This window comes from Brachyistius frenatus, unplaced genomic scaffold (assembly GCF_029030835.1).
Source record: "Brachyistius frenatus isolate BFR_SWC_R1_liver_20210118 unplaced genomic scaffold, ASM2903083v1 Contig_10, whole genome shotgun sequence".
In the NCBI taxonomy this organism is placed as follows: Eukaryota; Metazoa; Chordata; class Actinopteri; family Embiotocidae; genus Brachyistius; species Brachyistius frenatus.
Window position 1 is genome coordinate 1128577 of NW_027210609.1, and position 14815 is coordinate 1143391.

At 42.1% G+C, this 14815-nt stretch overlaps 1 protein-coding gene across 2 annotated transcripts; it reads left to right on the forward strand.

The window, feature by feature from the left end:
* Positions 1-229: 229 nt before the first annotated feature.
* On the forward strand, positions 230-14610 carry rbm6 (RNA binding motif protein 6). 2 transcript variants are annotated; one of them, XM_069690750.1, is made up of 23 exons: positions 230-323; positions 956-1019; positions 2558-4079; positions 4171-4260; positions 4345-4414; positions 5382-5455; positions 8541-8615; positions 9018-9309; positions 9449-9606; positions 9723-9823; positions 9927-9996; positions 10741-10816; positions 10913-10971; positions 11056-11176; positions 11372-11478; positions 12100-12456; positions 12542-12691; positions 12788-12853; positions 13295-13525; positions 13617-13691; positions 13783-13886; positions 14021-14072; positions 14168-14610. In XM_069690750.1, exons 2-23 carry the CDS (start codon positions 967-969, stop codon positions 14261-14263), a joined length of 3999 nt encoding a protein of 1332 aa, XP_069546851.1. In that variant the 5' UTR covers positions 230-323; positions 956-966; the 3' UTR covers positions 14264-14610. The 2 variants fall into 2 exon arrangements, with proteins under 2 accessions (XP_069546851.1, XP_069546852.1); XM_069690751.1 differs by having other exon boundaries at positions 14171-14610.
* The last annotated feature ends 205 nt before the right edge of the window (positions 14611-14815 follow it).

Genomic DNA, 14815 nt, shown 5'->3' on the forward strand with positions numbered 1-14815 from the left:
TCTGAAATATCAAATTGACCTCTGGCACCGATTTGGCCACAAAGATTTGTTAAAACTGAACTGAGGTCACATGGTGGTATTTTAGGGCTCATGGGATGTTATTGGCTCCTTGTTTGCTGAAAGACAGATGTGTTTTTAGTCAGTAGCCGCTGGGTGGCAGCAGTTCGCCCTACTTACATATAATACAGCGAAGAAGAAAATTCTCCTCCGCCGCAGCAACAGAAGAAGAGTAACGGCAGTCTCCATTTTTCATCAATGCGTTTAAACCATCGACCATTTGAGCCATAATCCGCAATATCAAGTGAGCTCGAGGAACAACCACGGTAGGTCCTTGATAAAAAAAAAAATATATATATATATATCTGCGTGGGAAGGGTGAAATAAAGGGCCAAACGAGGTTGCTGCTCAGTTTCAAGCTCATGCAAAGAAACAGCCGTTTTTAATGTTAGTCAGGTTACGTTAGCTCTTGATAGCATCGCCCTTTGATTCATCTCTCTGACGGAACACGTCTCACTCATTTAATCTCACCGACGTGAACATAAATCGTTCCCTCGAGTTACTTTCCACTTCGGTCATTTACAACTCTTGACGTTACACGTTTTATGTCGTGGCGCAGATTTGAAAAAGGCCTAAAAGGGAGCTATTATTAGCCGGCCCCCTCTTCCAGTGCGCCACCTTTCCCTCCACCCTGGTGTTATTCGCCCGTGTTTTGACGTCTTGTCCGAACCGACACAACCGCGATATAATCTGTCTCGTCCACGTGGCAAACGCGCTCAGAAAGACTTGCGATCGGAGTAATGTTGGGTTTGTGCTTTCGGGAGTTTTACCTCCGGACCAGATTTGTTATGATTGATGTGCCGTGACGTTTCCAAGTCACGTGTTGTTCATTCATCCGCCTTCACGGAGTTGATGAGAACCGTCGATTTTTTTTTTTTTAATTTTATTTTGCCTTCAGATAGCACAAGCATGTGGGATGGACGGGGGCCAGGGCAAGGACCACGGGGAGGACCACCCTTCCGGTAAACAAGCATCACTCAGTCACAGATTTTTATTTATTTATTTATTTTTAAGACAGATTTGCCCTTAATTTTTTTCCACTGAAAGACGTGTCCGTCCTTTGTTCCCGTCCTCTTCATGCAGGCTTCATGTCCCACCGGCGGCGTGTCCGACGCGGAGCGTTTGGTCTCGCTTCCTGATCCGGTCGCGTTTGCGCGATTTCTGTTCTTCTATCGCAGCTAAACGTTGTTAAACGACCTTCTTTTTTTTTTTTCGTTCGTGTTCAGACAAAGTGAACACAGTCTGCTGTGTTTTAGTCCATTTCTAACGTGAATCCCTCCTAATTTATTGCGCAACTATTTCTGCTCCGCTCCAAAATTGCCGCGGTCCGCGAGCGCCTTCCGTCAGAAGCCGCCGCCGCCGCGCGTGGGACGCTGGTGAGACGCACCGCCGGGTATCTGTTGGGATATGAAGCATTGAATTGAATGACGGTGATTCACTCCGACACGGAACCAGTGGAAAATAGTCTTTAAGCCGGGCGATAACAAAGAAATGCAATTTCCCCCCCCCCCATTGCACTTCTATGTTTTCCTGTAATGCATTTTCCCAAGAAGTAGGTTTAACCCAATATCATTTTATAATGCCGTGTTTATGTTAGGATGTTCCGATCAAGTCCAAGTCATTTAATATTGATTGTCTGCGGATACGGAGTCCGGATCCAATATTTATGTTTCAACAGTACAGAGCACACTTAAGTTTATTCAAATAATTAAATCTAATGTGCTTGGCAATTGAATAGAAAAATTGCCCATCCAGGCTCTTCCTTTATTTTTTTTTTTTTTTTTTTACAAAACAACCAATTTCAGACATCATCAACTCTGTAACAAGTCTCTGTACAGCTGTTTTGACTGCTGGCTTTTCAAACTTTTTAGTTTAGATATATATTGTAGCATCTAAAACATGAATGAATATAGTGATAGTGAGGTTCGAGATTCTGGAGTTGCCCATGGGTACGGTTTTAGGTGCCGTATTAAATTGGTAGTATTAAACATCGCTCTGTTTTTGCCACCCCGCAAAATTCTTGCATTGCAGACTATGCTGCTTTTGTTTTCCATTTTAAAAGAGCCTCTTTATACACTGTACATATTTTAGCTGCAGATTTGCTACCGATCATTAAAAATACATGCCTCAATCTTTGAGATTTGCTCAGGACATACCTTGTGTACAGTATTTGGTCATGTCGTAAATTTTCTGAAAATAGTGTGTCACCTGCTTTCATCCACTTAATGTATGTATTTGCACATATTTAGCATTTGTATTTTCTCCTATTTCTACATTTAATGGCTCCCCTCCCACGTTTTTGCCTGTTTGTTTCTGTATTTATAAACATACTATCTGCTCCTTCAGTATGCCTATATGGTAATCTGGCAATTTGGAAAATGACCTCACTTTTTTTGTCATCAGTATTTATATTGTTGTAAGCTTTGTTCTTTGTTGTTGTTGTTTTGTTTTTTTGCATTTCAAGCAAATCAGGGGCCTAATATATCAATTTATATTCCAGTGGTGATCAACGTGCAGAAATGTTTGGCGGCAGAGATCGTCCCATGCCCGACTATAGAGGAAGAGGTGGGATGAATACGGATCCCATGGGTCATATGGGCCCAAGACCTTTAGATCTATCACCTATGGACATGAGGAGGATGGATGGGCCACTCATGAGGGGGAGTGATGTGGACCCACGTGATACGCGAGGGAGAGAACCAAACAGAGAATTCTTCAGACCGGGAGAAGAGCCAGATTTCAGTCTTCGAAGGCATTATGAAAATACCATTAGAGACAAACTGATCAATTCTGGGGGTTTCCCGGGGCCGGGCAGGAACTCGGCAGACATGGGAGGGAGAGGTATGCCGCCACGGGAACCAAACAACAGGTTTATGGACATGAGAGACAGGGAGTCGTTTAAATACGACATGCCGCGGTTCAACAATCCCAATATGGAGGAGAGGAGAGGGTTTCCCGTGGACAGAATGGACCGAAATGATGGATTTAGGGACATGCATGACCGGCCCCCAATGGGCGTTGGCAACACTGATCGCCATGATACGGACTTACCTCCACGTGAAAGGAGAGTGATGGACACTGACAGAAGAGGAGGGCCACCTTTCAATCCAAGAGGTGGATTTGATTCTGATATGGATTTCAGAAATCGCCCTGGGCCATCAGCTGAATTTAGAGGTAGAGATCGATCTCCTTTAAGATTTGGAAAGGGTGACGCCCCTCCAGCAGATAGTGCGAGATCAAACATGACTTCAGATGTTGGTCCCCAGAGGCCAAAGTTCATGGGCGCAGGAGACGCTGTCAGTAAGCGAGAGTATCCAGATTCAGGTAACAGTCCCCTTATGGATTACAGGAGTGGGGAAGAAATGACTCTTGCAGAAGAATGGAAGAACCGTCAAAAAGAGAAGGCCCCTTTCTTCAACATGGGTAAAGGTATGGGAGGTGTACCTGAACCCAGCTTCCCTGCAACCTTTGGCAGAGATGTGAATGTTAGGGATCCACCACCATTTCAGGAGAGGGATAAGCCGCCTGTTGAATTCCCAGGGAAAGATATTGGCTTTCCCCGTGGTGACCACTTTCCTGCAATGGGTCTTCTACCCATTGGAAGCAAAGGTCCACTCCCAGAAATGAGTCCCCTACCCGGTCCTCTGGGTAGAGACAATGAGGGTAAACACTGGCTTGGAGATAGAGACCCGAAGCATATGCAGAATAAATCAATTCGCAACGAAAGGCCTCCTTACCACCAAGAGAAAACTCCCCCCACACGTGAGATTCAGGAGCCCAGCGATTGCTTTAAAGGGATGAAAGAAACTCCACATAATCAAGGGCCTGCCAGGGGGGAAGAACATGATTTCCAAAGCAGCAGCTCCGTACAGGCGAGAGACCAAGACTACAGGGACATCGACTACAGGACAGGAGCCGGAAGGGCGTTTGAATACAAACGTGAAGAACTTCCAGCACCAGAGAAACTGATTAAAGACTCTAAACCAATCGCGCCTTCAAAATTTAGTGATTCTGGTTCACAGGTATGTGGAGGTTTTGTCACTAGTATCTGTTTGAAAATTGAATTTGCATTTTGATATAATATTTCGGTATTTCATGATCCTTCTCTGAAAGGATCAAGATTACAGGAGTGCATCAGTGGAGGACAAAGTTTCCAATATTATATCCATAACTGGTATTCCAAAGACTGCCACAATGGAGCAGGTAATCAAATAGATAAGCAGCTTTGTTTTCATAAGCATGATTCTCAGACTGTGTTGGTAGTAGCTCGATATTTTTCCTCTGCAGATTCTCGGTGCCTTTGCGGTCCGTGACGGTGTGCCAATGCAGGGGATGAAAATCAAGAATGTCGTGCCAGGTAAGAACTACGTTTCTTTGTGGGATTGTTTGGGGGCATTTGATCGCTAACGTGTCCCTCGACATCTCGCTTTTACGACATTCGAACCTCCGCATTCTTTATTTCTTCACGTTCTTGGTTGCGTTTGTTGTTGGTGGTTTGTGTGAACTCGCTCAGTAAAGAAGGAAGGGGGAGGGTCTCTGTTCTGCCATCCGTTTTTCTGTCAAAGGATGTGGGGTCATTGTCAGCAATTAGAGGATTTACCCTAGGATTCAATATTTGCAGCGTTTGGAGAGTGAAAGCCAGTGTGAGTCATAAAAGATCTGCGACGAGTGATTCACTGAATTTGTCCTTTCAGAGACACTTTTTTTTCTAAGTACTGATTTAAAAAAACAAACAAAAAAAAAACAACAACAAGTCAGCAAACCTGAAATGGAAACTGCCTTCCTAGTGCTTTGTTCATGCTGCTGATCTAAACATCTGCTTTAGAGTGAAAGTTTTCCTCAGTGGATCTGCGCACATATGCTGCCGGCATCATGCCAAGCCTTTTTGGGAAGATTATGTCTCAAAGGTCATCAATGTTGCATAAATATATCAAAACCAGAAAGAGGTGCTTTTTCAATTTGACGTAAACATGACTTGTACATTGTTTTTGTTTCCATGGAGCACACCATGCAAACATTCACTGCCAATGGTCTGGAATCTGTTAAGGCTTGGCTTTATCAAAGTCTTTAACAGCAAACTCTGATTCGATGTCGGTCATCAGACAACTGGCTAAAAAAAAGCACACAAAAAAAAAAAGAAAAAAAAAAGCATTAACAAAATGTTTTGTTTTCCTGAAAAGGTATGTGTGTCGGTAAAGGTGTAACAATTCGCTCGCACTGATCTCGATGTGTTCACGAATGCTTTCTTTTATGTTTCACTGGGTGACTGTCATTACTGGCATTGACTAACAAAAACCCATCTGTATTTCAAATGCTGTCCCCAGGTTACAGCTACGATACGGCCTATGTGGAGTTTTTAAACCTCGAGGATGCAGTCCACTTCATGGAGTCCAACAAGGTGGCCCATCCTCGTCACTCTACGAAGGCCGTCTCTCCCATCAGGATTACGAGGGGTTGAGAGGGCATTTAGTAGATGGGGGAGGGAGAAAACCCGGGAAGGGCTTGCTATTATTTTCAGAGATCTTACCTTCGCTGAGTAGATGATTTCAGAAGTTGAAATTTTGAAGTGATAATGCCAAACAGTTGGTCCTCATCTTACATAAATGACATCATAGATAATAGTGCTACAGGTTGATTTAAGGAATCTAGCGAAACACCAATATTAAACTGTGTATGCACAGATATACAATAGTAGTAGGTCTCCTTCTTGTTTTTTTACGAGCCCTAATTTGTCACATTTGAACTGCAGGTAACCCTGGAACGTATTTTATACCTGAAAATACCGATTTTAGGGGAACAAATCAGTCCTTGCATTGGATTGTCTTAACAGTTTAAAGGATGTATTATTGAATGGAAAATTGTTGATGTTGACAAAGAATAATTTATACTCGGCAAAACTTTGTACTCAGCCTGGTTTGGGATTTCGTTGTTGTTTCTTTCAACCAAGAGGAATGAAGGAAATTCTTTACCGCTTTGCGCGTCCTGGAAAGAAGGTTTGGTTTTCGAGGAAGCAACTGCAGATTTGAGGACTTCACTCACCAATATTTTAGAGGATGAAAAAACTGCCCTCCGCGGTTAAAAAAATTTTTTTTAAAAAAAGTACAGGGGGGATCATGTGGGCGACGTGTGAAATCAGTTTTCCAGTTCAAGCAACGGTTTGAAAGGCGCGTCAGATGCTGAATAATGAATACTCCGACACAGGCTGCAATTTTATGACGGTGACAGTTTATCCCCGGTTGTGTTGTAAACAATAGACATATTGTGTTTACTGTACAAGTTATCCACCTAGAATGTAACTGATTGGCTTCTGCGTTGCCCCGCTGGATGATGTTGCATTTGTTTCCTCAGCAAAAGCTGTGTCAAGTTCAATTTTGTTTGCGAGACGACTGGACCTTTCTGGCGGCTGTGTCGTTTGACTGTCCTCATGCAAATGAACCATCCGGCGGCCATTCTTTCAGACATCTTTTTCCTGAAGTAGAACTGAGTGCAGCCTTATGACTGAGAACTCGTACAGCACACACTTTGTTTTCTTATTCACAAGTGAAAACGATCGTGTTCGAGATTAGTAGTAGCTTTGAAATTGTTTTCAGTAGTGATCTTAAAGCAGGCAAAGCATTGTAGTTATCGCAACTTCTCTTATCATTTTCCTCAACATTTTATGTTTCTACATTGCACCTGTGAGTTTTAGCTTCGCCAGCCACCACTGTGGTGTCCAGAATGAAAACTTTTCTACTGTATGCCTTGCCATGTATTTCATGGTCCCCAGAGGATGAAAGCCTTCTAATTTTGGTGGTCCTCGACTTTTCCTCTTGGGCCATTACGAGGTTGCCACATCAGCCGATGAATGTATAGCCTTTAACTCTGGTACAGTTATTCATGGTGCCCAGGAGATGAATCCCAATGACTTTTGTGGTTTTCTGATTGTTCTTCTAGCGCTGCCATTAGCTTGACTGGTGTGGTGTAAATGGTCTTTGGCTTTGTGAACTTTATTGATCCTCTGACTTTCCATCTTGTGCCATTCCATTTATGGAATTCTTTGGCTCACTGATCCAACAATCTTTTTTAGAGTGAACATAACGGCTTCACGAAGCTTCTCGCGCAGCTGCAGACTCTTTTGTCTTGTTGTCTTCGGAGTTTCTTCGGCATTCCTTGTTTCACCCATCATTTTAAGTCATCTGTGACTTCGTCCACCGAGTTCCCATTCCCTCGATGGTATTCTCTTGAACTCGTCAGTAAGTTTTGGGCATTTTGATTTCAATCTTCTTTGGATGCTTGGAGCAATTTGTGAATAAAGTTTCCATCTTTCCAGCCAGGATTGTTGTGCTTTTGATCATATGTCAAATAATAAGGATGAACACTTTATCTCTTGGTACAGGGGATCAGTTGGGTGGTTGCTGAAATGTGTGGCAGTTTGTTTTTCTCTTCCTTTAGTAGTGATTGTGTTCTACTTTATTTTTACTCCGACTTTATGTTTTGCTTTGTGTTTTACTGTTTTTGATTAGACAGTATAAAAACTAGAAAATGGAGTTAGTTGTGTGGACAGTATTGTCATCAAAGATGCGTATATCCGCTTTGAAAGTGTTGAAAGGTGAAAGATGGCTCTAGCTTTGAGCTTTTTTTCAAGTGCTTGTGGACCAAGATGGCTGGTTATGTGCTCACATGTATGAATTTGATGGAATCAACCAGATTTATGGTCGTTAAATACAGTATTATCAATTTGCAAATTACATTTAGATGTACCGTGAGCTTCCCTTGGAAATACCTCATCTGTCTCTATGCAAATGCAGTCCCTTCTCAGAAATGAGGTATTTACGATGGCATTGTCTGCTTTGTACACGCTATCTGCTGAGAGGTTTGTTCTCATCTGGCTCTATGAAGTGTTTTGTTTGTTTTTTTTACTTTTTTTTTTTTTTTTTTAACAGTACTGTGGATATGAGTCTTCCTGTTCAAAAGTTGGATATATTTGGTTTATGGCTGAGCCATTGACAGCAAAAGAAGAAATCATTTTGAAAGATTGCAAGAAAAAAATATATATTCATGAGTTTGAGCTTTTCAGATTAGGGTTTGCTGCTTTTTTTCTTGTGTTAAAGTGAATTGCACATCTTTTGGTGTTGGTTGTGGCCAAAACAAAGTAATTTGTCGCCTTGGCTTCAGAAAGCTAATGGATATATTTATTTATCTTCTGATATTTTATATATTTCTTTGATACAATAGTTGGCAGGCTGATAATGAAAAAAAAAAGTCATAGTTGTAGCCCTAATTTGTAGTCGCCTTGAAACTAGCATTGTATGGGGGCAGATGTGTAGCATGGTCCTGGACCTGGGCTTTGCACACCACCATAGGTTTTGGCCCATTTTTATCCTCAACATTGAAGAGGAGGGCTAAACCTGCCTCAGTGCATGTTGGGTCTCATTGGTATTATTTTAGCAATGAATCACCAGTGTGTTATGATGCTGATTGGTCTTTTTTTGTTCTTCTTTCAGGGATCCCTAAAGGTTGGCACTAGAACAGCTTCCATGACGTTTAGCCAGCCAGACCAGTGTGAAAGAGGTGTTCATGTAAGTGCAATGCAGTCATTCCTTTTATTTACCAAGAAACAAAAATGGGTTTTTGAGTAATGATTGGGTCAGTTTCTGAAGACAAAATGACCAGTTTTAGTTTTTTTATGGAAAATTGAACAGCATTCCTATTGTGTTAATTCATTTCCTAAAAATGCTGGTATCAGTCAGAGTCTTTAATTCTCATCTATACTTTGTGGCGATTCTTTCTGAACAAGCTAACGCTACAAACAAATGAACTGCAATTGAGCATAAACCGCAGACTGACCGAGGGTTGAGTTTCCATTAACAGCAAACGGCAGCAGCAGTAATTACTTTGGTTGAATGGGAGAGGAGCAGAAAACGAGAGGACTTCTCACAAGTAAATCAAACATTGTTTTTCTTCTTGTCTTTTTGATTCAGGAATCAGATCACAAAGTACCTCAACTCCAGGAGCCCCAGTTACCCAGACCAGATGAACCTTTAGGAGAGTTGAAGACCAACCTGAATGGGTCCAAACCAAAAGGCCCGATGGAGCCGATGTCCCACAGCCAGTGGCAGCGCAGCTCCGACCTAACTCCGGAGGCCTGGCAGCAGCAGGTGGACCAACAGCTGCAGCAGCAAGAAGCAGAGCAACAGGCAGAGTCTTGGAGCAACCGCAACCTTCTTCATCAAAATGCAAACCAATCTGACGCCATATTCAAAGACAGCAAAAGTACGTCAACCTGAGCTCTTAGTTCTTTTTACAGTGAAGCAATAAATGCCACTAATCCATGGACAGATTTATTCAAGTATGCGCTATTATAATTCATACCCGTGTCAAATTAACGTTATGTTGGCCTGCCACTCCACAGCCATGATAATAAAGAATGTGAAGCCCAGCACCACAGTAGAGACTATCCTGAAAGCCTTGGACCCCTTTGCATATCTGGACGAGAGAAACGTTCGCCTTGTGAGGGCCAGGACACCCGGCGCAAAGTGCTTCTGCTTTGTTGACATGGACTCCCACGAGGTGCCCACAAATATCAGTGAACCCAGTTTGCTGTTGCCAATTTCACACTCATGTCGAGTTTGTAATTGCCTTCTTTGTCCCGTGTTCATCACAAAGCGTTGTGTTTTCTCTTGTAGCAAGTGACACGTCTTGTCGAGCTCCTTACTAAACCCAAGCCTCTATATGTCGACGGAGTCAGAGTTTATGCTGAGGTTGCAAAACCCCTGAAGAACCAAAGGTAAGTCTTCACGTTGCAAGGGTTTTCTTTTCAGCCATGCAGACATGTCCAAAAGAGAAATCTCATCGAATTTTTTTGTCCTGTTGATTTCCATCTTTTTCAGTTTCAGAAGAGAGTTTGATAAATCAAACACTTCTATCCTCGGATATCCACCTGATGCCAGCACGATGGGGGTAAGTCGTGGTCTTTGTTATAATTTGCAAATTCGCAACTGCAACCGCTTTTTTTTTTTTTTTATATCTGAATATATTTTCAAAATTATTAGAATTATGTCAAAATACGTTTTGCCTATTTGAAGCCTCACATCTCTGCAGTAGTTTTGTATTTACAATTTAAATATATTTAACATGCATTTGAGAGAACACTTTATTATCCACTACATAACCATAAATATCAGATGCTCAGACTGAAATAATGTCGTGAACATAACAGCTTGTTACAACTGTTTTGATTCTCCCTTATGAAACAACTGGTCCATAACGGCTGCATCTGTATACAATTTCAACAAGCTCATGTGTATCCCCGAAGATTATTGGTACCTGTCAATGTGGATATTGATATGAAGTGTTGTTGTTGTTGTTGTTTTTTTTAAAGGCTAATGTTTCGTCACCATTTCTGCTTAACTATCATCTTACTTGATTTGAAGATGTATTTGATTCAGCAGGCCCTACCTCGTACTGTTAGGGAAAGTGAAAAAGAACTTGTGGATCTGCTCTTCAAAATTTACTGGTTTCTTCTTTGGCCCATGCTACACCCTTCTACCAAATTTTCTGAAAATCAGTCTGTAGTTTTTTTCCATAATTCTACTGACAGTCAAAAAAAAAAAAAAAAAAAGGAGTCCTTACTTCCGTGGTTCAGACCACAAGTGAATGGTCCAACCTCTTAGATAACCTGGGTTTTGTTTCTTGGTATTTCAGCAGCAGAATTTCCCACAACCTCCACCGTACTTGGAGCCTCTGCAGCCGCCTGCTGTTGTTCCTCCTGGGATGCAAGGTGACCCTTCCTCAAATACGCACAGTCTGGTATTTTTCCCTGCATGCAATCTTTATCACAGAATTTAAATTGAAATCGGCTTAATTTTGTCACCAGGGGATTTGATGCCTGGCTGCACCAATCCTGCCCTGTCATCAGACCCCAGCATCAGCCAGGTAGGTCTTGGAGCAAAAAAGGAACGATATTGATGTCTCGTCTCAAACTTTTAGCATTTAACTGTACTTCTTCATGCCTCACAGGGAATCGGCTACGTTGAGGCTCCTCCTGCGTGTCCGTTGTACCAGGCTGGTGGACCGAATCTGCCCACGGAATCGGCTGCGATGGCAGCCGCCACAGACGGATCACAGACCTACATTTATGGTGAGAAACCACTCAAGTAAAAGAAATTTTAAACCAGTAATTAGTTTATAAAAGGCATATAATTTAACGGGTTACTATACAGTACAAACTGCCAAAGTTAGTACAAACACAGTATCTTGTTTTGTTTTCTTGTAATCTACTTTGAAAGATCACTGCCCTCCATATTCATTTATTAAACGTATGCATTTGCAATAGTTCCTCCAGGCTCTGAGACTCCAGACCTGGCCAACTACTTATTCGATGCCACGTCAGGCTTCTACTACGATCCAGAGACGACGCTGTACTACGATCCTAACTCCAGGGTGAGGATACGCTACAGCAGCCACCCAAACGCTTTCTAAAAACAGGCACATTTGGTTGAAGAGTATCTATGGAAATACAGTGCTGTATAATATGCAAATGCTGTTTCTTATGCTACAGTCAGTAGCAGAATATAATGGATAACTGCGCAACTGAGTTTTCTTCACACAGATTTCAGCTTCTGTTATATTTAAAGATATTATCGTAATTTGCGGACTGTCTTAAAATGAGATTGTGTTGCAGTGGTTGTTGTAAAAGCCTGACGGCTATCCACCAAAACACAAATCGTACACCCAGCACCTCCCTCTTTTATTTCGATCAAGAAGTTTTCTGAAAAGCTGTTGGTTTTTTTTAGCTGCTGTGCTCGTTGTCTGTGTGGAAGAGTAAAAAAAAACAACTAAAACCTAATCCAGTAACATCTGAAGCACGTGGAGGTGATAAGAAGGTTATCTGAAGGATTTCTTTATTAGAAACCAGAGACTGCAGTTCAGGCTCTACATATGCAATAAGTAGTCAGCCTGGAGTGAACATAAATGTGTTTTTGATCTTTGGTTGTTACATCATCATGTCTTCTTTATTCACCTTTTTTGTGTGTGTGTGTGTGTGTGTGTGTGTGTGTGCAGTATTTCTACAATGCTCAAACCCAGGAGTACATGTACTGGGATACTGCTACAAAGGCCTATATCCCGGTTCCAGGAGGGACCCCGGCAGACCCCCAACCTGTGACCATGACTGCCGAAGACCAAGCCATCCTTTCCAACCCGGCGGCAGACGCTCCTCTAGAAATGAGGAAACCACCGGTGTCACCACAAGATTCTGCAGCGCCAGCGGAAGTTCCCGTTTCAGCTGGCGCCTCCACCTCCGATCCCGTCCCAACGTCTACAGCAGCTCCTGACAAAAAGGAAGAGGACGACCCCGCTAAAAAGGACAAAGACAAGGACAACAAAGACGAGAAGCCGAAAAGTCTCGCTGCAGTCAAGGTAGCGGTAATACCACGAGACAAATTGTGCAATGCATGCATGCGTGCAGAGGGCAAATAGTCAAGAAATATGTTGCGTTTTGCAGATCATGAAAGATATGGAGCGGTGGGCAAAGATCCAGAACCGTCAAAAGGACATTGTCCGTGCTCCGTCTCCGCTGCTGAGGACTGGAACGGATGATGATAGGAGGCCGTCGAAGACAGCCGACGCTGGTTTTGCTATATTTGAGAGGAAGGTTGGTGACCCCCCCTCCAACATTCATACCGCTGTCTACTCCGTTCAGGAGATGTTACGACTCATTTTTGGTCCTTATCTTTGTTGTCGTCCACAGATCTCAGGTGGCGATGATCTTTTTAAGAAACCCCTCGCTCCACCTAAGAAAGATGAGAAGTCAAAGGTGAGACACCTTATCAGTTAAAACGGCGCTTCCCAAACCGTGGTAGGCAAACACCTGTACTCCAACTGGCCCAAATCTCCAAAAATTGTAATCTAAGTTGATTTGATTATAAACGACAGTGATTTCATTTACACATCACAATGCAATAATATGAAAATTTGTTTTTAATCATTTTAATATGTAAGAAATAACATTTGAGAGGGGGTACTTGGGAAATTTGGTTTGGAACAAGTTTTGGAATTTCTGAATTAAATTATATTTTAAGTGCATGGTGTTCACCTTTAATCATACCTCAGTTATTTAGTTGCTTCCTTCAGCATACCATTTTAACATTCACATCGTAATAAAGCACAATGGACAGATCAGTATTTTGTCTAAGAAAAAAAGGTTTTATCACTGCTTGGAGAGCTCCATTTAACATTTGTCTGCTTTGTTTCTCAGCGTCCAATGGGCTCCCTGGGTCTGCTGGCGTCAGACTACGGAGCTGGAAGCGACGAAGAGGTGGAGGAAGATAAGGATGACGCAGCTAAGCAAAGCAGTCAGGGCAGCCAGTCGGAAGACAAGGACGACAAGCTGACGGACTGGAAGAAGATGGCCTGCCTTCTGTGTAGGAGACAGTTCCCCAACAAGGACGCTCTGATCCGCCACCAACAGCTGTCGGATCTGCACAAAGTACAACAAACCTTTTTAACCTATAAATGAACCGTATTTGACAGTGAACTTAGAAATGTGGCCTCTTAACGTGTTTTTATTGTCTCGAAAGCAAAATATGGAGATCCACCTCAAGATCAAAAGGTCAAAGAAGGAGCTGGAGGCGTTAGAGAACCAGGAAAAAGAAGTAAGTGGACATTAATTGTGCAGGATCAATTGCTGTGGTAAGTATGTGATGCCGTTATTTGATTACTGACAGTTGAATGCTTCGTCCACAGCTGAATGCCAGAGAAACTCCCAGATCACCAGAACAGAAAAGAAAAAAACACCATCACCCGCTGCCGCAGCCGCAGCATCATAATACCTGGGCTGGAAGCTCCAAGTAGGAATTAACAGGATCTAGTGAATGTGCATATAATGGGAATCATTTTAAAACAGTGGTTGAAGGTTGTTGTTGTTGTTGTTATTTTTTTTTAAATGTTATTTTCTGCCTAACTATTTGTTCTCTGTGCATAGGGAAATGAACAAAGTCAGTGAGAGGCCTGGTTTAGGTGCTGAACCTGTCCCGGTAGGTGTGAGGTTTCATTTAACTGATTAGCATCATGTTGTTTTCCTAGTCTGTTTACCAAAGCATTTTGTCCATTTTTTTTTTTTGGTCTTTAGCAGAGGAAAAAGAAAGAGCCTGTCGTTTGGGACCATGCCACCTACAAACAAGCAGTGCGCAAGGCCATGTTTGCACGGTTCAAGGAACTTGAGTGATCTCATCTGAACAAATCGTCACCTTGATGCGATTATATCGACATGCTGGCCCACCTTGGCATGAGAACCTCCCCACTCCCCTTTGACTGTCTTCATCGTTTCTGTCTCCTCACAATATAAAGCCACAGTTTTCTACACTGAGGTGAAGCGACAAATGATGTGGCCTAAAACTACATTACAAGGCAACAGTGGAGCTACAAAGAGTCAAAAACGAGAATTATATGGCGTCCTCAACGATGGATTTTGTATAAAATGTGTTAATTCATGATGTCGATTTGAATATTTTTGTCAAAAAATAATGTTGGCTTGTATGTACAATTGTGAAAAGTGCCCAGCCTTTTTTGTTTTTTGTTTTTTTTAATAAATAATACTGTCACACTGGTTAGTTATTATAATAAAATAGACTTTTTTTTTTTTTACGTGTTCATTTTCATGCATAGAAATTGTTATTATATGTGCACATTTTAAGTAAAAAAACAATAAAAATATTATGCACTAACTTGTCTGTGTTTTGTTATATTTTTTTAAGCTCTGCCATGCAAACGGCACCTG